The sequence below is a fragment of the Pseudopipra pipra genome, chromosome 13 (assembly GCF_036250125.1).
Source record: "Pseudopipra pipra isolate bDixPip1 chromosome 13, bDixPip1.hap1, whole genome shotgun sequence".
NCBI lineage: Eukaryota > Metazoa > Chordata > Aves > Passeriformes > Pipridae > Pseudopipra > Pseudopipra pipra.
In genome coordinates, this window is record NC_087561.1 from 20,975,828 (window position 1) to 20,997,557 (window position 21,730).

Sequence of the window (21,730 nt, forward strand, 5' to 3'; positions counted from 1 at the left end):
TTCCCCTTAATAATGACACTACACGAGCAGCAGCAGTGAGTATCTTCTCTCCAAATATTTACACAGCTTAAATACCCACATGGGGAAGGGGAAACTGCTTTGGCCCCAGCTTGGGCACAGAGAGGGTGGCCCCAGCTCCTGTAGTGACCCTGTTGGGGCTGGACTGTTGGTCAGACCACATCATCTATGGGGTTAGACCTCTGCTTTAGTGTCTCCAGCCCCACAGGCTTAGGGAGAAGCAGTGGCTCCAGGGACAGTGGGGACAGACAGATACAGCGAGGCAAGCGAGGGGGCTCCACACACATGGGGCAGGGCAGGGATCTGTTCCCTTACCCACCCCCCAGGTCCCTGTGAGCAGCACCCACCCAGCACCAGGGCTGGGCTGCTGCCCCACTGACAGCCCTAGGGTGGGTTGCTGAGCTCTTTAATGGCCTGAAGGATCCTCTTCATGTGGCCCACTTTGGTGATCCCAAGGTCCTGCAGGAAGGAAAGAGGGGAGCTGATGTACCTGCAGGGGCCAGCCCTGGGCTCTCACTGGCAGGGAAGCCTCAGGGCAGAGACAAGGCTGCACAGCCCACCTCCCCCTGCTCTCTTTGCTGGAGCATGGTGCTTGCTTGGAGCCCTCTGTCCTCTTACAAGCATGTCCCCATGCCTGGGTGCAGGAGAGGGCAGGGTGCTATTGATCTTGCTTTGGGCAAGTGTTTGGAGCCTTGCAAGCTGGAGGACCAGGGACAGCCCCTCCCCTGCTTCCAGCCCCTGTGTGCAAGCTGCGCAAGCTCAGCCCTGCGGGGCCAGGTGGAGGGTCAGCACCTGCCTTTGCCCCACCACCAGGAGGGATGGAGGACACCATGCTCCCCAGGCCTGGGGGTCCCTCAGGGGGCATAAGGGGGCTGTACCTTCAGGTCTCTCCTCTCCAGCAGGATCAACTCTGAGCCCTGGATGTCATGCCGGACAAAAATGTCTCTGTACTCCCCTAAACCGAGCGCTTCCAGCCAAGCTGCCACCTCCTCGGAGCCCCACTTCTCTGCTAGCAAGGGAGGAAAACCACAGAGGTGGCCTGGGGCCTGCAGAGGCAGCCGGACGCAGCAGGGCAGGCAGCCAGCAGCAAGCATCCCCCCTCCCACCCTTGGCTCCTGCAGGGCCAGAGGCTGCAGCAGACTCAAGCTGGAGAGGTCTGTCCTCTCTGTAGCTTACTTACAGAACAAATGAGCTGCTCCCCCTCAACAAGACCCCCAGCTCTGGGTGAGGGACCTACCCAAAGGGCTGAGCAGTACCACAGCCCCTTTCTCCCCCTTGCAGTGAAGTTACAGGGTTGGGGGGCTCTGCATGTCTGACAGCAGAAAAAGTAAGCTTTAAGGGGCTAGGGTGACAAAGGTGACAGCCCCAGGCAGCCAGGACATGCCCTGTCCCCCTTCCCACAGCGTGCCCAGGACAGGAGGCCAAGGGATAGGTCATCAGAGGCTGCACCTGTCTCTCCCTGGCACACTGCTCGCTTTACCTGGGAGCGCGCTGTTGGCCTTTTGCTTTTGCAGCTTGTCCTTCTCCTTCCTGGGTTTGGGGATGTTGAGGCGAAGCTTGAAGCTGCCCTTGTTGGCACTGCCGGCACCTTCCTGCAAGAAGCCAGGCTGAGCAGGGTGCTACAGCTCCCCGGAGACAACCCCCAGCCCCTGTGCACCCACCTCCTCAGCAGGGTGGGCAATGGGCCCCAGCCAGTGGACGTCCAGCAGCCGCTGCAGCTCCTGGCCCAGCACATTCAGGGGGCCGTGAAGGACCTCCTCCTCCTGCGGTGAGTCCAGCTGTGGGGGACAGGGACCATCCCCAGCCCTGCTGCCACCCCCAGAGGTACCAGCCAAGGGCACAGGCCCCTCTGTTGGGGGATTCTGGGTGCTACCCAGCCCCTCACTCACCGCCTTCCCCTCCAGGAATGCCCTGGTCTCAGCGTACAGCTCCTTGATGCTCAGCACCACCTCCACAGCCGCATTCCTGCTGAGAAACTGGGGGGCACAGAGGGGTAACCATTGAGCAGCAGAGCCCTGGGAGGGTGGGTGAAGGAGGCTGCCTTGCACTCCCAGCCCCAGCTCACCTCTGAGGTGCCAGCAGCTTTGTTGGAGAGGGCTTCGCTCAGCGCCAGGGAGCTGGCGTTGACTGCGTGAGCCAGCTCCTGCTCCACAGCTTTGTGAGCCTTGGCTGCCTCATGGATCCTGTGGGTGACAGGGGCTGGAGCTGCTCAGGCTCCCCTGGGCTGGGCAGGCAGTTCTGTGTGGCCACAGCACAGCTCTCCCCTCATCTCCGTGCCCACCACATCCCGCTTCCCACAGTCTGACCTGGCAATGAGGGTCTCGGCAACCCGCGAGACCTGCTGTAAGAGGCTGCTCTCCTCCTCCGTCAGGTACTCCATGGACTGCTGGGAGCTGAGCCGTGGTCGGGCGGCTGCTCGGTAGCTCTCCCCTTTCTGCTTGTCCTCCCAGGACTTGAGGGTGCTTTCAAATGCCTGCAGGGGACAGACATGGCCCCCCTGAGCCTGTCACACCTCCCTGTGGCCCAGCACGGTCCTGCTGTGCACCCCAAGCTCACCCGGTCCCTTGTCAGCATCTGGGCTCGGTTCTTGTGCTGGATCTTGATGACCCCAGGTGGCTGGATCCAGGCCTCTCCATCCACCTGCACGGGGACGCCCTCATCCCCCCGGATGGTGATCTTCACCACGCGGCACTGTGGGGCGGACAGCCCATGGTTGGCATTGCGGCTGGCTCTGCACCTCTGGTTGAAGAGCCTCCCAGGGCCATGCAAGGGCCAGGCAGGAACTGAGCCAAGTGGAACCGCACTGCCCCAGTCTCCACTGCTGCCCCAAAAGCTTTCTGGCACCGCTCGGGGTGGTGGCACCCACAAGGTTCCTTGCCCCTACCTGTGCGATGCGATGGTGCTGGAGGTTGATGACCCGTGACACAGCCATCTGGATGCTGCCAAAGACAGCCACCACCTCCAGCTTCTTGTCATCGAAGGATGGAGCCCCGAAGTTCTGTAGAAGACCAGTACAAGCAAGACTTCCAAACTGGGTTCATTCTGGGATCCAGCTTTTTCCCCCATGTGCGTCCAAGGCAGGAAAAACCCCAACCCTGGGTTTTTCCTGGGACTGTGGGAAGGACATCATGCCCCTCCAACCCACCTCACAGCACTGGCACTCACATTGTCCTCCTTGGTGCCTCCCCAGAAGTTGATGCCCCCAGCATAGCTGGGGATGTTGAGGACAGCGATGCCCTGCAGGCTGGGCAGCGAGATGGGCACCCCGTCACACTGCAAGAGAGGGCTGAGCCTGGGGGGCCGCTGCAATGCCACCCCCCCGCCCTATCTCTGCTCCCCTGAACCCGTACCTCCAGCTGCACCCGCTGCTCCAGGTTCTTGTAGGTGCGCTGCAGGAGCTCCTTGGTGCCCAGCACCCCGTACCACATCATGTTCTTGGTGCGGCTGCTGTGGGGCGAAGAGGGAAGGGTCAGGGGGCTCTGCACCCTCCTGGGGACACTGGGCGGAACCATCCTGGGCCACTGGCCCTGCCTCAGTTTCCCCACTTCCTAAGCAGTGGGGCTGCCTGCTGCCTGCTCCCAGGAGAGCCAAGCCACAGCATGTGGCACCCAGATGTGGACCCTTCCATGCCAGCATGGCATTGTCCCTCTACCCAGGTGCAGAGTGAGTAAATCCCACCAAGCCCTCACGATTTCACACTTCCTGGGGTACTTGCAGCCTGCTGCCCACCCACAGGGTGCTCGTCCCAGCACTGGGTGCAGGTGAACACCTGCTGCAGGCAGGAGTCCCCAGCGCAGCAGCACAAAGCCACACCCATAGCTCCTAGCATCTTGACAGTCCCTCCTGGTGCAGGCACTGGGGAGCCAGGGATACAAGTTTTTTCTGGGGGAAATTGGGGGGGTTCCAGCCAACCTGCACTTCTTGGGGTGCTCATCCCGTTTGTTGTTGAACTCCAGGGAGATCTTTGCATCCAGACCAATGCCAAAGTAGTTATTCATGACGCATTTCTCCAAGAAGTGGCTGAAAGCAGCAGACAGGGACAGTGGGTTGGGAGGCAGCTGCACACTGGCACCACTGGGCTGGTACTGGAGGATGGGGTGTAACATCTGCCAGAGCAGTGGCATGAGCTCCCAGAGGGGCTATCACCGGGAAGCCTGATCAAAGCTAGCAGGGATGGCTGCAGTCCCCTCAGTCCCCACAGCAGGACACATGTGGAACACCCAGGACCTGACTGCACTGGGCAGGGGGGAGCCCCGAGCTCCCAGTATCAGCTACAGATCCCATACCAGGCACAGGCAGGCTCCCCCACCATGGGTACTGCGGGGCTGGGAAGTGCCTGGCACCAGGGACACCACACTGGTGTCGGGAGGCTTGCCCAGCAGCCACCTCCAAGAGGCAGTGTGGTACCAGCTCTGCTCCCACTTCATGAGGGGAAGCAACGGTGGGCCAGGGTTCCCCGGGGCAGGCAGGAGCCCAGACTCACAGGGTGCTGGGGTCTTCGGGGAACTGCAAGCTGCCGAAGGTGTCTGGCCGGTCCAAGATGATGGAGGAAGATGCAGAGGTCACCGTCACCCGCCGGGAGCCTGACCAACGGGGAGAGGGAGGCAGCTGCTGCACGGGTGCTCACCCTGAGCCCATTCCATGGCTCACCCTCGTGCCCCCACAAAAAAGCATGTGCCCCACTGGCATCTTACTGAGCCTCTCCTCCTCCTTGTTGAGCTCCTCTGAGCTGTCCTTGCTGGCGCCCACGGTGCCACGATAGGCTTGGGTCTGCTTGTTCTGCTCATCCACAGCTGGATGCAAAGAGGGGCATGACAGGGAGTCTGGGCAGCCCCGTGGCCCTGTGCCCCCTCCCCAGGTCAGCCTTGGGGGCTCGTGCCAGCCAGGGCCCAGGGTGGCAACTCTGCCCCGGGATGGGGATTTCCCTCAACCACACCAAGCGTCAGAGAAGGGCTGATGCAGTTCGCGAGGGGAAGCTAAGGCACGGGTCCAGCACCAACCCACGGTGGCTCCACAGCCCGTGCCAGGCTGCTGCAGCATCAGGGAAACTGCCAGTCCCCACCACCCCCTCACCTTTCTCCGCCTGCTCGATGATTTGCCGCAGGGCTTTCTTCAGGCTGTTCGCCCGCAGCATGAGCTGCTCCTTGGATTTGAAGATGCGAGGCACGGGGCTGGGGTTGAAGCTGCCACCTTTCTCCTGGTCCTTGGCATCAGCAGGGGTGGCTTGTGCCATTCCCTCGGGGACCATGACGGCCTGAGCCTCCTCATTCAGCTCCCGCACCAGCGAGTCCAGCTTCTCATTCAGCATGGCACACTGTGGGACCCCCACCCCACTCAGCACCCAGCACAAGCTGCTGCCCCTGCCAGTGCTGGGCGCTTCCCTGGGCACCCTGAGTGACTGGGCATCCCCAAGCATCTGGAAACCCCATGCCTGGGCACCCCCAAGCACAGAACACCCCAATACATGCACAGCAAGGGCACAGCTCCCCAGAACAGCCCCTCCCAGCCCCCCACTCCTCTGGGGCTGTGCCACCAGCTTGCCCCAGCTCTCCAGCTACCCTGCAACCCACCTTTCTTGCCATCAGCTCAGCCTCCTGCTTGTTCTCTGTTGCCCTCTTGTAAGCCCGGCCTACCTCAGCCACAAAGTCATTGACAGTGCCACAGAGGAACCTGCCGAGGGAAGCAGCAGGAGGTGGAGAGGGGCACAGCATGGCCAGCTGGGTACAGATGCCAGCCAGGGGGACTGCTGGGATAGCACCCCCAACTCCAGAGGGGCAGTGCCAGGATTATCTGCTGGGCACCAGCACAGTTGGCAGCTACTGGTGGCCAGATGAGACAGCCTGGCTGAGAGGGGTGCAGTGCCCATGGGGACACGACCCAGCCCAGTAAGAGGGCTCTGGCACCCCCATCGACAGCCCTCTCCTTACTTTGCAGAGGAGATCACCACTGAGTGCTTGTCCGACTCCAGGATCTTGGCCAGGTGGAAGGCAACAGAGTCAGCATAATGGGAGATCTGGGCCTGGAGAGGCACAGGGGAGGACGGCTGGAGCCCTGCCATCCTGCCATGTGCCCCACTTGAGGATGGAGCCTTGCCTGGCCAGCCCTGGACTGGGGATGAACAGCCCTTCTTCAGCCTGCTCCCCATCCCTGAGGGCAGCCCTGCCCGTGCTGCTGGGCAGAGGGGATGCTCAGCCACAGTAGGAGGGAAACTGAGGCAAGAGGCTGAAGGGGAGGACACAGAAGAGTCCAAAGCAGCTGGCCAGCAGCAGGCCAGCTCTACCTCACCTGCTGCCTGCTCCTAACTGCACATGCTGAGACCTACCAGACTCATTTCATTGGATGCAGCCACCTGACAGCCCCCTCATAGCCTCAATCCCCAGGGACCCCCAGCATGACCTCTCCCTGTGCAATCCCTTTCTGTGTGCCCCCAAATAGGCTGATGGGTTGAACAGAAACCTGCCCTCCAGCCTGCCCTCCCCCATCTCAAGCCCTCAAACGCCAACAGTTCCCACCTGGATGTTGGAGTCCCCATTCTCTTCCTCCTTCAGGGCTGGGGGGGACTGCTTGGGGGCCTCGTAGGTCAGCACACTCCACCTGCCGAGCAGAGACCGTGGCTGTCTGCCACCTCGTGGTCCTCCAGCACAGGGATGGGCAGGGAACAGGGACAGGCTGCCTGAGAGGTGCCAAGGCAGGACAGGGGCAGAGTGGTGTGTGTCCCGCGCCATGCTCACCGGTCCAGCATCTTGGTGGTGGCCCTTTCCAGCTTCTCCAGGATCTGCAGCAGCTGGGTATCATCATCGCACAGGCTGCCCCAGCCCAGCACCCGTGCCAGGTCATTGCCAGTCCCCAGGGGCAGGACACCCAGCTGGCACTGCAGGAGAGATGGGGGGGCTCAGAGCAGCCCCCAGGGGCATCTCTGACACCCCCAACCCCACCCTGCCCATCACTCACAGCACCCCGGGGCACACAGGGAGGTCCCAGCTGGGCTGAGTGCCCAGTGCTGGGGATGGTGCCAGCCTGTGCCAGTGGTGACTCCCACTCACCTGCTTGTGGAGGCCAAGGGCATCAATCTCAGAGAGCACCCAGCCCACACTGCCATCCCCCCCACACACCAGGATCCGGAAGGTAGAGAACTTCTGGAAGAGGCGCAGCCTGGATGGGGGGCAAGGATAGAGGGGCTGGGGGCTGTGCTGGGTGCCTGCCAGAACCCCACCAGGGTCACCCCTGAGTGCCCAGGCTGGCACTTACCCCAGGTGTGGGCCCCCGTTCATGAGGTCAAAGACTTGGGCCGGGTTGAGGAACTGCTTGAACTTGCGCAGAAACTTGACTCCCTGGTTGTCCCCACTCTTGGAGTTTACAAAGGCCAGGAGAGGGCTGGAGCAGGTCGAGGGGCAGGTGGCTTTCCAAAAACCTGCAGTGAGCCCAAGCATGTGAACCTCAACTACCAGTCCCCATAGACACCTCAGGAGAGCAGAGGCCACGTGGACACCCCGACTGTGCTGTGCCTGACCTGTGGAGTGATGGGGCCGGAGGGACAGCGATCAGGGTGCCCAGGGGATGGTAAGGGGTACAGGGAAGAGGAAGCACCGTGCTTTTAAGGAAATGAGATAGGGAACGAAATGTGCCTGAGGCAGAGCAGGATTGATAGCTGGCCAGGAGCCCGCACCCGCCTCAGGCACGTCTTGGCCACCCCAGGCCCTGGGCCAGTGCCTGATGGCTGCTTCCCTTGGCAGACCCGGCAATGCTGCAGCAGGGAACGCAACAGTCATCACTGCCACTGGCACCAGCCCTCAGCCACTGCCCTTAGAGCCCAATAGGCTGTGACTAGTAGCCTCAGCACCTCCAGCACAGCAGGGGCAACATCCCTGCAGCCCAGCCCCTCCTGGCCTGGGCATTGCTCCATCTCCGCTCCCAGCCGAGCAGAGCAGATCTGCAACGCAAAGCACTGGGGGCTGCTGAGTCAGAGCGTGGGCTGCCGCGGAACAGCCTGCTGCCAGCGGCACCCATGTGCCTGAGTGGGACAGCGGGGCAGGACAAGGGGGGGCCGAGGCCTCGCTGAGCTGCTCCCACGGCAGCAGAGCCCAGGCGGCTGGGCAGCATCCACAGGCATGGCTGGTTGGGCTGCTGGAGAGAGATAGGGCAGAGACGCTGCCAGGGATCAGCCACCAGCAGCGGAGGCTCTGGAGCCAAGGAGCAGCCGCGTGATGGTTACCCTGACAGCATCCCGATGAGTAACGAGAGGCAGATGAGCCACCGGCTGAGCTGAGTGGTGAAAAGCATTAAAGAACGAAGAAGGAAATATCCGGAGGAGAAGAACAGATTTTGCTCAGCGGAGGCCAGCTGGGCCCCTCAGGAGACAGAGATAGTGGGAGGGGTCCCCCCAGGCTCTGCATGGCTTCTCCCTGCAGTGCCCCATGCCTGGGCAAAGCTGTGCTCTGCACTACCAAAAAACCAGCTGAGGTTCACACACTGGGAAATAACCCAAGCAAGAACCTCATCCTGTCCTGTTAGATGCTGAATCACTGGGGTGCAACAGCCGCACATCAAGGGGGCAGGACTGGCACCACTGACCCCAGCATGGAGGGACCATGACCGGAGCCACTATGAGAGGTAGCCTGGCAGAAGCAATTGAAGCCACATGCGGGCAAGAAGTGCCACCCCAAAGCCCACAGGACACCACCGCAGCCCTGGAGCAGAGCGCAAGGCAACTGTGCCCCACAAAACAGGCACAGTGCCACAACCCAAAGCCTGCAGAGGAGCTCAGAGAGCTCAGAGCCCTGTCCCAAACAGCTTGTCTTTCCCCCTAGCCCAGCCCTATGCTCTCCATGACTCACCATCCGAATCGATGCTGTTCAAGGCAGTGCCACAAGCCAAAGCCTTCAGAGGAGCTCAGAGCCCTGTCCCAAACAGTCTTTCCCCCTAGCCCAGCCCTATGCTCTCCATGACTCACCATCCGAATCGATGCTGTTCAAGGCAGTTGGCGGGATGATGGACACTTTGTACTGGCCCAGGGGGCACCTCTTGCCAAATTGCTCCTTGCAGGCACTGTGAACCTGGAGACACGGGGACATCTGCATCAGCAAAGCTGGGGGACGCAGCACTGAAGTCCCCAGCCTCAGCTTTCCCAGTGATGCACCCCAGAGGGGCAGTGCTGTCTGTACCGGGAGAGGGGTGGGGACAGGGATGGGGACATCCTTACGATGGCCTTGCACCAGAGGCACCGCCAGTCCTGCAGCCTCCGGACGCTGCCGCAGGCGCGGTCGCAGACGGCACAGCGCGCGCTGACGGGCAGGTTCCCCTCCAGCCACTGGTGGGGCATGGCCACCTGCAGAGAGGGGCAGCCACTAGTGGAGTCCTGCCTGCCTCAGGGACAGTGTCAGAGGCCACCCCTTCCCCCAGGCACCACGGAGGAGGTGGGCAGAGTATGATGCCCAAGGGCAGGGCAAGGCAGGCCTGAGACCCCTCCTGTGCCCTCTTGTCCCTGCCTGCCCTTGCAGTACATGGGGCAGGGCAGAGGTGTCCCCAGAAAATGTCTGGGAGAGGCCCCATTTGGAGAGCAACAAGGGATCCTGATGTAGGGTGGCAGAGGTATCCCCAAGCCATGTCCTTGCAGAGCCAAGCCTAGAGGCCACACAGTGCAGGGGACAGCAACCAGGGACCTTCCTGCTTCCTGATTTGGTCATAGCAAGACCAGCTCAGCTAGTGGATCTGTCCTTACAGGATCCCTGACAGGAACTCCTACGTGCTTACCCCATCCTCGTCCTCGATGATTTCAGTGCCAATGGAAGCCAGCGTTGTCCACTTGCAGTTGTTCGTGGCTCTGACAGCACAGCGCTTGTGTGCCTTGAACTTGCAGACTGCACAGGGGGGAGCAATGAGGAGTGGGAAAGGACCCCATGGGATGCACAGCCCTGGTCCCAAACCCCCTCTGCATCTGGGGATGCAGCCAGTGGGCATCACCCTGCACCCCTCCTGCTCTGGTCCAGTCCCAAGAGGGTGCTCTGCCCCGATCCTGGCCCCTGCCCATCCCCAGCAGGACCCTGGCACTGACCTTCGCAGGAGAGGCCGTGTGAGGTGACCCCCGGGAGGGCTTCCCGGCACACGTTGCAGAAGGTGGGGCGGGCGTGGGAGCAGGCGTACCAGTTGTGCATGCCCGAGAAGTGCTCCATGTTGAACTGCGTGGCCTGCTGGGGGGCACAGCCCTGCACTGTCAGTGCCAGGGACCCTCACCCGGCACTCCCTCCCTCCTGGCCCCCCGAGTCCCTCCAGTCTGACTCCTGTCCTCCTTGTGGGGCTGTGCCAAGGGCAGCAGCTCTTGCCTCACAGCCAAAGGCACTCAGAGTGGTACCCACCCGTAGCCCCCTGCCCACGTCACCTCATGGATCTCCCACTTCTGGACAGACTTCAGGGCACTGATCCAGTCCTCCATCTCCTTCCGGTTCTCCGCGCATAGGATGAGTTTCCGGAACGGTGTGATCACCTGCAACAGCCACCACCACGTCCTCCCGCGAGGCCACCGCCAGGCCAGCCAGCCCCCAGCACAGCCCCCAGCAAACCCCTGGCACACAAGGCCATGCTACGGGGCACCCCATGGCTCTGGGGGGGTGAGGGGGTTCCGCGGTGCCTCCCCACGAGATGCCGAGGTCTCCACGGGGTGCAGTGGACCCCACACCCCCCTCACCGTGAAACTGTTGTTGATGTTCTTGGTGCTGGTCTCGGCCACGCTAGCGTCCGACAGGTCCACCTCGTCAAAGATGAGGGACTGCAAGGGAGAAAGCAGAGCCTCAGTCCACCAGGTAGGGATCTCTGTCCCCTCCTGGGCTGGCAGGCTCAGGTCCCCCCAGCTGAGCGTGCTGGAAGCTCCCCCACAGCCTACCTTGGCATCCTTAGCATAATAGAGTGTCCTGCCGCGCAGCTTGAAGTATCGCCTCTTCCATCTCTGGAAGGAGCTCGTCTGCTTCAGCAACAGCCCCTCCTTCACGCTTTTCTGCAGAGACCACAACGTCCTGAGCTCCTGCAGCCCCCCAGGACCCCCAAGCCACAGCCTTCCCCTGTGACACCAGTCTCTGGGTCCCCAGGAGCACAGATGGGACATTCTGGGGCTCACTCTGTGCTGGATGTAGCAGGGCAAATTATGTCCCCTGCCCACCATCCCCTGGGCACTGGGCACTCCCAGAAGGATTATCTGGAAGGATGTTGCTGGGCATGGCAGGGGTGGCAGATGCAGGACTCCAGTGGTACAGAGCCCCTGCTGCTGACATTTCCTCCCCATCCCCAGCACAGTGCCCAGAGAGCCTCAACCTGCTGCAGCTCCCCAGAAGCCAAGGGCAGAGCCAGGGCCAGGAGAGCTCCCTGAGAGGTGACACCAGTGCCCCAGAGGCACCAGGACTGCATCTTGGAGGCAGAATTACCTGGGGACTCCAGCCCCAGACAGGGTGGAGAGCAGAAAACTGGGGTGCAGCCAGCCCTATCCGGCCCCCACAGCCCCTGGAGGGGACAACCTGGGGCTGAGGGCAGCCCACAGCAGGTAGAGCATCCCCCACAGCACAGCACATCTCTGCAGCCTGGCTGCCTGTCCTCTGCCCTCCCCGAACCGCAGCACCTGCCAATATTTACCCTCCTCGCAGCCGTGTTTACAAGACTCAATTAATTAGTGTTTGCAACGTGGCTACGAGCCTGTGCTGAGTGGGGCGGCAGAGATGCTCTGGCACTGCCTCATCTTTGATTGTATCTTCTTTAAACACCGCCGGCAGCCCCGTTCAGCTGCTCCTCTGCAATTAGCTGCTACAGCGCTTGTATTCGATTCCGTCACACAGTGACAAGCCACATTTAACGGCGAATTACCGCTGGGCACCGAGGGCAGAGCTAGAGAACCGTGGCCCCGGGGCCCCGCACTCCCGTGCCCAGCCCGTGTGCTGCGAGAGCTGGCACCCAGGCACCCGTCAGCCTACAAACACACCAGCGCCGGGCCCCAGCCTTAATCCACTGCCCCACGGCTCTGAACTAGGTGGTCAGAGCACCAGGAGTAGCAGAAGCCTCCAAAGTCACAAAGAAGCCAAAACCCCACCTGGGGTGCTCCCTGAGCCTCAATTCCCTCAGATCCCTGGCCCCTCCCCAAGCTCCCTGGGCATGCACTGTGATGTTCCCAGCTCTCTTCCAGCTTGCAGTTTGAAGCCTTTATTGGTCTCTAATGATGCTTTGCCCCCGGGACCAGCACAGAGTTCTGCTGTGGTGGACCACCACGATGCCTATGAGTGTCAGTGTAGGTTCAAACAGCCCCACTGTCCCCACTGGGACACACCATGTCCCCTCCGTGGCCTCTCAGCTGTGAGAACGCAGAGGAGACGGTGAACCCAGAGCTGCCCTGAGCAGCAAGGGGAGCGTGGCCTTCCAGCAGGGTCCAGCTGTGACCCCCCTAGATACACACAAACCATGCACCCTAGCAGTCCTTGTCCAATGCCAGGAGAGGACAGGCCAGGGTGTTGCCATGGCCAGGTGGGTTCCGGTCACAAATGCCACCTCCACCACCCCTGGTTGCACACTCTGGGTGCAGGTGCTGCGTTTGATGCAGTCGTTGCTGTTGCTGCAAAGGACAGGCAGGCAGTGTGTGACAGCAAGGGGTGGCATGGGGAGATGTGACAGGGGAGATGTGACAGGGAGGAGCAGGAGAACAGGATGACAAGAAGAAGGAAGAAGAGGCAGGTCCATGACTGTGGCTCAGAGCTATCACAGCCAACAGGCCTTGGGTGCTCAGCTCTGCCTGCCTCCAGGACCACGTGGATGGCAGGATACAGCAAGGACAGCTGCCTGGGAGGGCAGCACCTGCCCCTGCAAGGGGATCAGAGCTGAAACACCCCCAGCAGCAACTCCTGACAGATACCAGCAACAAGGCATCACCCAGCCCCAAAATGTCCCAGTCCTGGCCATTCCAGGGACAGGATGCAGCTGCCCCCACTGTGCCAGCATGGTCTACGGCACAGCCTGAAATGAAGAGCCCTCCCACCTCCACCACAACACCCATTAGAGTTTTACAACACCCCAAGTGCCACAGCTGGGGGAGTGTGTCCCAGTTTCCACCCTTTGCAGACTAATCCCCAGCATCCCAACACCGGGCAGCAAAGCTGGTGCAGAGAAGCTCAGAGGGCACCTCTCCCCACGCCCACCCTCAGGGGCTGCTTTGGGCAACAAAACCCAAGCCCTCTGTGCCACCATGAGCAGCACTTTGCTGCACACCCCCTCACACCAGCGCCTGCCCACCCACGCTCCATCACCACTGGTGCTGACGCCATGGGGTACAGGTTTAGCTGATGTCAGCATGGGGCTGGCCAGCCAGCCCTCTCCCTGGGGAAAACGAGGCAGGTCCCCTCTCCTAAATGAGCCCTGGAGCCTGGCTGTCCCACACTGCCTGGGCAGGCACATGAATCTGGGGTGCCAGAGGGCTACTCCAGGTTGTCACTGGGGTGAGCCACCCACAAACGCAATTTTTTGTCCGTGGGGTGAGCCACCCACAAACCCAGTATTTTGTCTGTGGGTCTCAGCCAGGAGTGCCTGCTGGGAGCAGTTCCCAAGTGGCTCCATGGTTTTGGACCCCTGCTTTTGGCACGAGGAACAGGAGGAGACCTGATGGCCAAAGCCAGCAGCAGGCCTGGCCGTGTGTGGGAAGCCACAGTGCAGCAGGCACTGCTGAGTGAGCCTGGTGTTTTCCCTTCACGGAGGGGAAAGGGGTGGGGATGGCAAGGGCAGATGGGCCATGCCAGGGCTCATCTCCAGGATCACCACAGTAACAACAGCTCCCTACAGCAAGTGGCTTTCAGGTACCTCAGAGCTCATAGGAGTCAGAGTTGAGCACATGCAGCATAGGCACTTTTTCCTGGAGAGCTTCTGGGGGCACTGGCAGCCCCTGGTCATCAGGCTGGGAGTTCTGCACTGGCCACCGCACAGCTGTGACTGTGGTGTGCCACTCACACCTCGAAACAAGACTGAGCCCCTCCACTCACCTAACCATGGCTTTTCTGGCTGCAGAACCCCAGGCAGCGCTGCAGGGAGCCTCAGCAAAGTCAGCGCTGGTCCCATACCAGCAAGAGAGGTGGCGATGCAGTGTGACAACACCCAGAGCCATGTGCAACCTGCCCAGCAACCAGCACAAGACCAGCTCCCCTCTGCAGGGCTCTGCCCTAGCACTCCACTGCCCCATCCCGAGGTCCCTCCCTGCTCTCTCCAGCCCAGGGGACACAGCACCACCTGGGTTGTGCCCAGAGATGCAGGGTGGGGAGGCAAAGGCAAGAATGAAACCATATGGTATCTGCAGACAAACGGCCACCTCCAGCTCAGAGGCAGCTGGAGCAGCAGTGGCAGCAGGGTCTTCTAAAAATGGTCCTGTAAGGATGGCCAGCCTCCAGTAAAGTGCCCTGCCAGGACTGGGCTGGTCCCAGGGGCCATCATGCCACAGGCTGGCTGTATGCTTGGCATACATTGAAGCACAGCCTAGGTGAGCTCATTGCCCCCTGGGACCACACTCCAGCAGGGCTTCTTCCAGGCCAGGGTGCACCCCAAAATGCCAACCCTTCCCTCAGCCCTAAGGCAGAGCTCCAGGTTCCTGTTCCACTCTGCCATCCCCCTTCTCCCAGCTCTGCCACCATCATTCCTGGGAAGAGCCCGTTGTGCAGCCAGGTCTGACCTCAGTTGGGGCAGGAGGGTTTTCCTGCTGGGATTGACTTGGACAGCGAAGCAGCTGCTGGAGAAGAGCCAGGAAGGTTGTTACTCAGGAATGCTGGCACATATGGCTGATGAGCACCACACTTGCCTGCCCACCCAGTTGGCAGCCCTACACAACTCCTGAAGGAATATGCTTGTCCCTGTGACCATGCAATGCCTCACTGGGGAGGAGAGGGGAGAGAAGACCGATCACCTGCCAACACACCGACCTGCATCGCACCAGCATCATTCCAGGCAGCTGCCCTCCTCCTCCAAATGCAGCAGCCCACCGGGTACAAGCTGGGGTCCAGTTGGGTCAGAGCTGAGCCAGCAGATGCCAGAACAGCAGAGGAGAGCTAGCAGCCCTCAAACAGCCCAGCAGTGGGGCTGCCAGCAGCTGCTGGGTACCCTGTGGACTAGAGTCGGTTGGAAACCTTATCAGGCTTTGCAACACAGCAGAGCTCTTCCGGGACCAGGCAGTCAGGAGGCTCGTTGCCCAGGGCGTGCTGTGGCCCAACAGGCTCATCTGCTCCCTGAGGACCCCTGCTGCCATTGCAGGACCACAAATACCCCTTCCCAGTGCTGGGTGGGTGCTTGAAAGGAGATTCCGGCAACGGTCCTGACATGCCATTACATGGTGCCACGAGGCTCAGACCATTGAAAGGGGACAGAGAATTAACGGAGAGGAATGAGGGAAGGAGCACCCAGAAGAAAGGCAATCCCCCTCACACCTCACCCCCCAGCAGCTTCTTTTTAGAAATGAGCTTGTGCTTCCCTATCTACAGCCACATCGGTCCCCAGGCATCCTGCTGGCAGGCATCCCACACCAGCCCACCCCGTGCTGGTTCCCCCCTGCCCCTTGTGCCCCGGTGCTGCCAGGCACAGCCCTCCCACCCTGCCCAGCCACGGACAGGCAAGAGAGACACTTGCATAATGGAAAAAGTGAGCGGGGAGAGAGGGCAGGGTGCTTGAGAAACCTCAAACATCCGGCTGGCGACACTGGGGCTATCTTCACACCCCAGGCACTGGCTTGGTGAGCCCTGATTAATGAGAGCAAGCCCAGCCTCCCTGGTCGCAGGCAGTGTTTTCTTGTGTTCAGATGCAATTTCCTATTGTTTCATCTCTGCCCATTGGCAGACAACATTGAGAACATGGTTCCCTCTTTGTGGCACCCTCCCCTTCAAATATTGATCCACACCACTGAGGACCCCCTGGATACAACCTCCCCTCCAGGCTGAACAGTCCCAGCTCTCCCAGCCTCTCTCCATACAAGGGATGCTCCAGTCTCCCATCAGTGTCAAGTCTGGACAATGCACTGCCTGGGAGCCAGATGCCACCCTCCTGCTGCAGGAGGGAGGTTTCCAGGTCTGGCCCCAGCAGCTTTCCTTGTCTTTTGGCCAGGTTTCAGACGTCAGCAGGCAGCCCTCCCTACAGCCTGGCTCTACAGCACCGCCCCATCAGGCTCCCCACAGCTGCCCCAACAGCTCAACATCCACAGGCACCACTTGCCCCATCCCTGGGGCACCCTGAGCCTGCAGGATTCCCAGTGCCTCCAGCAAGGATGACAAGCACCCATTCCTTGGAGTACCACTAATCCCACTGACCTCACCAAGCCCCCTGGGAGAATGCTGGTGGGTCCCCCAGCCCCACCAAACACCTGTGACGTTATCTCAAGATCAGGAATTATGAACATGACTCCCCTTTGCAAACAGCAGACAAGCCATGCCCCTGCCCACCATGGCCATGCACATTGTGCCCACACTGTGGGCAACCCTGGATCCCTGGCATGCACTGTGTCCCTCTCAGTGCCTCCACCTCCCAGCTCTGGTGCCAGCACCCCAGAACCAAGCAGCGCTGCCGGATCCCTCCCCGCCTCCGCTCAGCTGCCAGGACAGCCTGTGCCAAGGCAGTGCTGGGAGCTGAGCACCCTGGCCACACAGGTAGGATGTGCCCTCCCACCCCCAGCACCTTAAATGTGTTGGTGCACCCCAGAGTCTGTGTCCCCTCTTTCCCCTCCATGCCCAGCCCTAAGGGGACCAGCGCCGGGGAGCAGCATCGCATCCCCCTCCCGCTCTGCCCTTGCACCCCCCCTAGAACCTGGTGCAGGCAACTGGCAGCCCCCAGATGCATTGAGGAGGAAGAGAAGGGGCTGACAGCAAGACCCGATGTGTCCTGGGGCTATTCAGTCTGGCGGGGGCACCTGCACCTGGCAGCTGTCATTGTCACTGAGCACAATGACCTCGTCGCCTCCAAGCCGATGCTGGCACAAAATGCCCTGCAGGGCATCCACAGTTCCAGCCTGGAGGAAGCCAAGTTGGGGGTGGAGTGGGGGGACAAGACTGATGGGGAGATTTGAGGAGGGGGTGGGGAAATGGGCATTTGGGGTGTGGAGGCACTGGGACTGGGGAGTGGTGATCAGGAAGGATTCAGCGGATCCCAAAATGATCCTCACCTGCTCCTGTCCCAGGGGCTGGACAACAGCCTGGCATGGGGGAAGCTGCTCACTCCCATCACCTGGGTCCCCCCTGTCAGTGTGGATGGGCAGTGGGGTGGGGGTCCTGACCCCTCCCAGCCCCCCAACATGGCAAGCTCCTATAGACTCCCTCCAGCACTTCACCCACTGCCAACGGCCAAAAAGTAGGCCAGTGTGCTCCCTCCCCCTGCCACTAACCCGGTTGTCTCAGGAGCTGCTGCCCTGGCACTGGACTCTCTCTCCCTCATTAACTGTGTGCTCATTAGGTACCTTCCCCTGGGGTGCAGGCAATGGTTCCCTCCCCTCACCCCAGCCCCACACGGGTGACAGGGGTGTGGAGGTGGCTCGGGAAGGTGCCTGCCATGGTACACACACTGTGGCTGTGGCTGGAGTGATGGGCAGAACACGTGCTGTGGCAGAACTGTGAGCCAGGGACAGCCTGACCTATGTGGCAGAAGAAATCTCATCCCAAAATCCTCATCTCCATAGGGAAGGAAGGAGCCCATCCAGCAAGGAGCCAGGCTGGCAAGCACGGTCCTGCCCATCAGGACCAAGGCAAAGGAATCCTCAGGAAAAACAGTGAACCCCAATCCTGAAAACACTTAGGTGGCAGGGGAGGCATACACAGCTCGCCCTCAGCCCCTCCAGCTCCAGCCCAGCCAGGCTCACACCCTCTCTTCCCAGCTCCGCGGGCTGTTAACTCAGACGCGTCCTTTCCGCCTGCCCATCCATCACGCCACCTGCCTCCCCTGGCACGCTGCACAGCATCACCTCCTGCATGGCTAATTGCTCATGCCAGGCAGGATGCAGGCAGGGAGTCGGCAGCTCAGCCTTTCCCCACGCGCAGCCTGTCAGCGGCGAGGCTGAACCTGCTAATGGCAGGGGGGGCTGTGGTGCCTGAGCTGGGGGCTCAGAGCCTGCTCATGTCCCTGTGCTGCTGCTCTAAGACCCGGGCACAGCCCAGTCATCGGCCCTCTCTCTCAGGTTTCCTAGCATTGATGGCTCCTTGCAATGTCCCTGTGCCCCACAGCATGGCAAGTGCTGCGTGGCAAATTCCAGAGGCTGCTGCCACCCCTCTGGGAGGGTGCTGAGAGCTCACACATAGCACTAAGTACCCCAGGACCCTGCCCACCGTCCTGGCTTCCCACCGTGCCCCCCCACACAGCCCCCTGAACCTGGCACAGCCCACGGCACCCACCTCGCAGCCAGGTTGGGCACAGCTGGTGCCAGCCTGCTCCAAAGAAAGGGAAACTGAGGCACATTCCATGAGCATCCAGAGGGACTCGGCGAGAGCCCCCTCAATGCCGCATGCCCCTGAAATGTCTCCTGCCAAGTGGGAAAACTCCAGGGTGCCACGTTGGGAGCAAGCAATTTCCACACCCCTGGGCAAGAGCCCTTTGCCCCACCTCATGCCAGTGCACCAGGCTTGGCACAACAGCCAATCCAGGGCCAGCGGGAGCCCGTCCCAGCCCCAAGCATCCCCAAGCTGCCACCGGACGCAGCACACCACCCCATCCCCACTGCCTCCCTCCGTGCCCGCAGCACTCAACACCAGAACCCGGGGACGCCCCTGTGCTCCGCAACTGCATCCTTCTGCCGCGTTTTCAGAGCTGTCCGCCCCTTCCCCAGGGTAGCGCAGCCACCAAATCCCCATCGAGGGGTGGCTGGCACCAGAGGCCGGCTGCAGGGGGACTTCTGGCAGCCCCTGCGCGCCGCCCAGCACTGCAGGCACCACCTTGACTCACTCTGCCACCTCCTGCCCGCAGCCGGAAGGCGGACGCAAAGGGACCGCTCGCCCGGCACGCCGCCCAGAGCATCCTCCCGGTGTTGTGCCCACATCCTCCCCCCCCAAAACGCCGCCCCCCAAACCTCCTTCTCTCCCCGCTTCCCACTCGGCCATTCGGCCCAGGTTATTTCTCCCTGCGCTGCAGGCGGGAGGTGCCTGGCCATTTCACTGCCCCCACCTGGGACACCGATGGCCACGCGCTGCTGCTTGGCCAAAGGCGCTGCGCCCCTTATTTTTGTAGGTCCTACCAAAATAGCTTCCTCTGAGCAAACTGTGACACACACACACCCCCCCCAGCTGCTGTCGTGCCAATGGCCGAGAAGCACGAGTGTCACGTCTGACCTCAAAGGTGTCCCCATCCATCCAACAAACCACCATAGGGGATTGGACCTAGGGAAGACCGTGGGAATGGGGTCCACAGGGGAGCTGGCACCGCCAAATGAATCTGGGGCACTAGGAAAGATGCAGATTCCATTTTGCCACCCACCAAGCGCTGCACACGCAGTGCCTGCAGCAGGGTGTGGGATGCCAGGAGCCTGTGGAACTGACAGGACCCTAAATCTCAGCCACAGAGCATCCACAGGGCAGAGCCTCCCTGAAAAGAGTCCTCTTCCTCCAGGGACATGGGGTGGGAGAACACAGGGGGAACCCAGGGGATACAAACATGGGATGAAGGCAGTCCAGGTATGGGAGAGACCCTGTTCCTGAATGGTGGGAAAAAATCCGCACTCCACAGCCCCATGGGACCAATACTGACACTACCACTGTGGGGTTTGCACCTTTTCTATGTGCCCTCCTGCAGGGCACAGGGGCCAGAACCCTCCTGGCTCTGGCTGGGTCGAGTCTGCCAGCAGCAAGTGCCTGGCACTGATTTACACCCTGGAGCAGGTGAACTGCCCTGCCCCACTCTTGGCAGTACCCCACACCCAACCAGTCCCTCACCCCAGGCACCCCACAGCCCTGACCTTGCTCCTCATCTGCCCCGAGGTGGAAACCTTCCGGATGAGCTTGTGGGAACTGTCCTCCTGCTCGCCCTCGCTGTCGGACGACTCCTCACCGCCCACCTCGGGTGAGATGGGTGCCAGCTTGTCCGAGTCCAGGGAGGACACCGACTCACGGGTCTTCCTCAAGAACAGGTCCCCAGGCACCAGCTTCTCGGCCATCTTCCTACCCGGTTTGGCTCAGGGCTCTGCAGCCTCCCGTGACAGCCCTGAGAGGACAAGGACACTCAGGAGTGGAGGAAGAGCCCTGAAAGGGGATGCGTGGCCCCTCACCCTCTGGGACTCAGCCAGCTGGGAGGTGCAATCCTGGAAATCAAGGGAGATGGCGCTTCCTCGCCCAGGAACGCCGCTCAGGGTGGCATCCTTGCAGGCAAAGTTTCCCGTCCTCGCCTTTTTTCGGTGTCCCAACTCTTCCTCAGCCCACCTGGCACCGCAACGCCGTTCCTGGCTCGGCCGCGGGAGACTGTGGCTGCCCCACGCCCTGGCACTGGTGCAGAGGGGCGCACCCCCTCCCCGCAGCCTGTGCTAGCCCCCCTCATTGCCCATTCCCCGGGTGCTGCTGCGTGGCCGGGGGCTGCGGGCGGTCTCCATGAAAAGCAGCAGCTGCCCCCGCCATCCACCTGGCTCCAGAAACCGGGAACGGATGGGAGCACGTCCCGCCCCGCGCATGGGTCGCCAGCCCCGAGCAGGTGTCTGCGGGCGGGCTGGGATGGAAGGGGGGTGCGGGGTTGCCGCATGCGGGGGAAGCCATCTCCCCATGGCATCCCTGCCGGCCCCGAGGGCTGCGGGGGGACCGGGGGAACACCTACCTGGACGAGCGAGCCTGAACGGCTGCAGGGCTGCCGTGCCCGGGCCGGGGGCGGAGGGGGGGGGCACCGCACGGCGCCGTGCCGGGCCCCACGCTTCTACCGCGGGCCGGGTCCGCCGCTCCCCCCCCTCGTCCCCCTTCCCCGCGGCTGCCGGCAAGCGCGGCGCCGTCTCCCCGCGCAGCAACAAGCGTTGCGGGAAGGGCAGGCAGGAGGGAGCGAGCGCTGTCCTGATGACCACCCCCTTCCTGGGCGCATTCCCCCCTCCAGCCTCGGCGCTGCCGGGGAGCCGGGTCCCCGCCGAGCATCCCGCAGCACGCCCGGGCGAGGGGGGAAGGCGGAGCGCCCCCCGCTCCGCACACACCTTGCGCGACCCGAGCCGCCGCCGCTGCCGGTGCAAGGTCGCTCTTCCTTCGGCCCCCGCCCGCCGTCCGCAGCCCCCCCTGGCCCCGCCGGGACGTGCCTCCGCAGGCAGCCCCGGCCCTGCCCCTGCCGCAAGCCCCGGCCTGCTCGGCGCGGCGGGCGCTGCTGCGCGGCTCGGGCGGCCCACGCACGGCCCCGAGCATGCGGGCACGGCGGGCACCCGCCGCGCGCATCCGTGTGCGGCACCCGCGCGGGCACGGCGGAGCACGTGCGCGCCTGCCCGCCCACGCGGACACGGTGCGGGCAACACCCGGCGCGGGCGCGCACGGGCACCGCCGCCACCGCCGCGCACATATGTGTGCGCGCTCCCGCGTGCGCACAGGCGCGCACAGGCGCGCACAGCCCCCCCCATCCCCTCCCGGATTGGGCGCGCACACGCGCTGCCACTGCGCACATACGTGTTCACATGCCCACGCATGCAGGGGCAGGCACAGCCCGGGTACGGGCGTGCACATGAGATGCCAGCCTGCACATACGTGTGCATCGCTCGCGGGCGTGCACCACCACCGGGCACGTATGTGCTGCGAGG

The 21,730-nt window shown here is 62.3% G+C and overlaps 1 protein-coding gene across 8 annotated transcripts; it reads right to left on the bottom strand.

The window, feature by feature from the left end:
• Positions 1 to 27: 27 nt before the first annotated feature.
• On the bottom strand, positions 28 to 21,327 carry LOC135421710 (diacylglycerol kinase delta-like). 8 transcript variants are annotated; one of them, XM_064670371.1, is made up of 30 exons: positions 21,143 to 21,327; positions 19,937 to 20,181; positions 10,895 to 11,005; positions 10,700 to 10,780; positions 10,394 to 10,498; positions 10,070 to 10,202; positions 9,769 to 9,875; positions 9,218 to 9,343; positions 8,969 to 9,071; positions 7,267 to 7,429; positions 7,062 to 7,170; positions 6,750 to 6,889; positions 6,531 to 6,612; positions 5,946 to 6,037; positions 5,589 to 5,688; positions 5,092 to 5,332; positions 4,713 to 4,811; positions 4,502 to 4,601; positions 3,931 to 4,038; positions 3,369 to 3,465; positions 3,184 to 3,291; positions 2,903 to 3,016; positions 2,575 to 2,709; positions 2,325 to 2,491; positions 2,084 to 2,201; positions 1,908 to 1,994; positions 1,680 to 1,796; positions 1,499 to 1,610; positions 897 to 1,024; positions 28 to 477 (listed from the first exon to the last, which is right to left on the bottom strand). In XM_064670371.1, exons 2-30 carry the CDS (start codon positions 20,132 to 20,134, stop codon positions 403 to 405), a joined length of 3,456 nt encoding a protein of 1,151 aa, XP_064526441.1. In that variant the 5' UTR covers positions 20,135 to 20,181; positions 21,143 to 21,327; the 3' UTR covers positions 28 to 402. The 8 variants fall into 8 exon arrangements, with proteins under 8 accessions (XP_064526441.1, XP_064526440.1, XP_064526439.1 ...); XM_064670370.1 differs by having other exon boundaries at positions 897 to 1,027; XM_064670369.1 differs by having other exon boundaries at positions 897 to 1,027; positions 1,680 to 1,994.
• Positions 21,328 to 21,730: the final 403 nt, after the last annotated feature.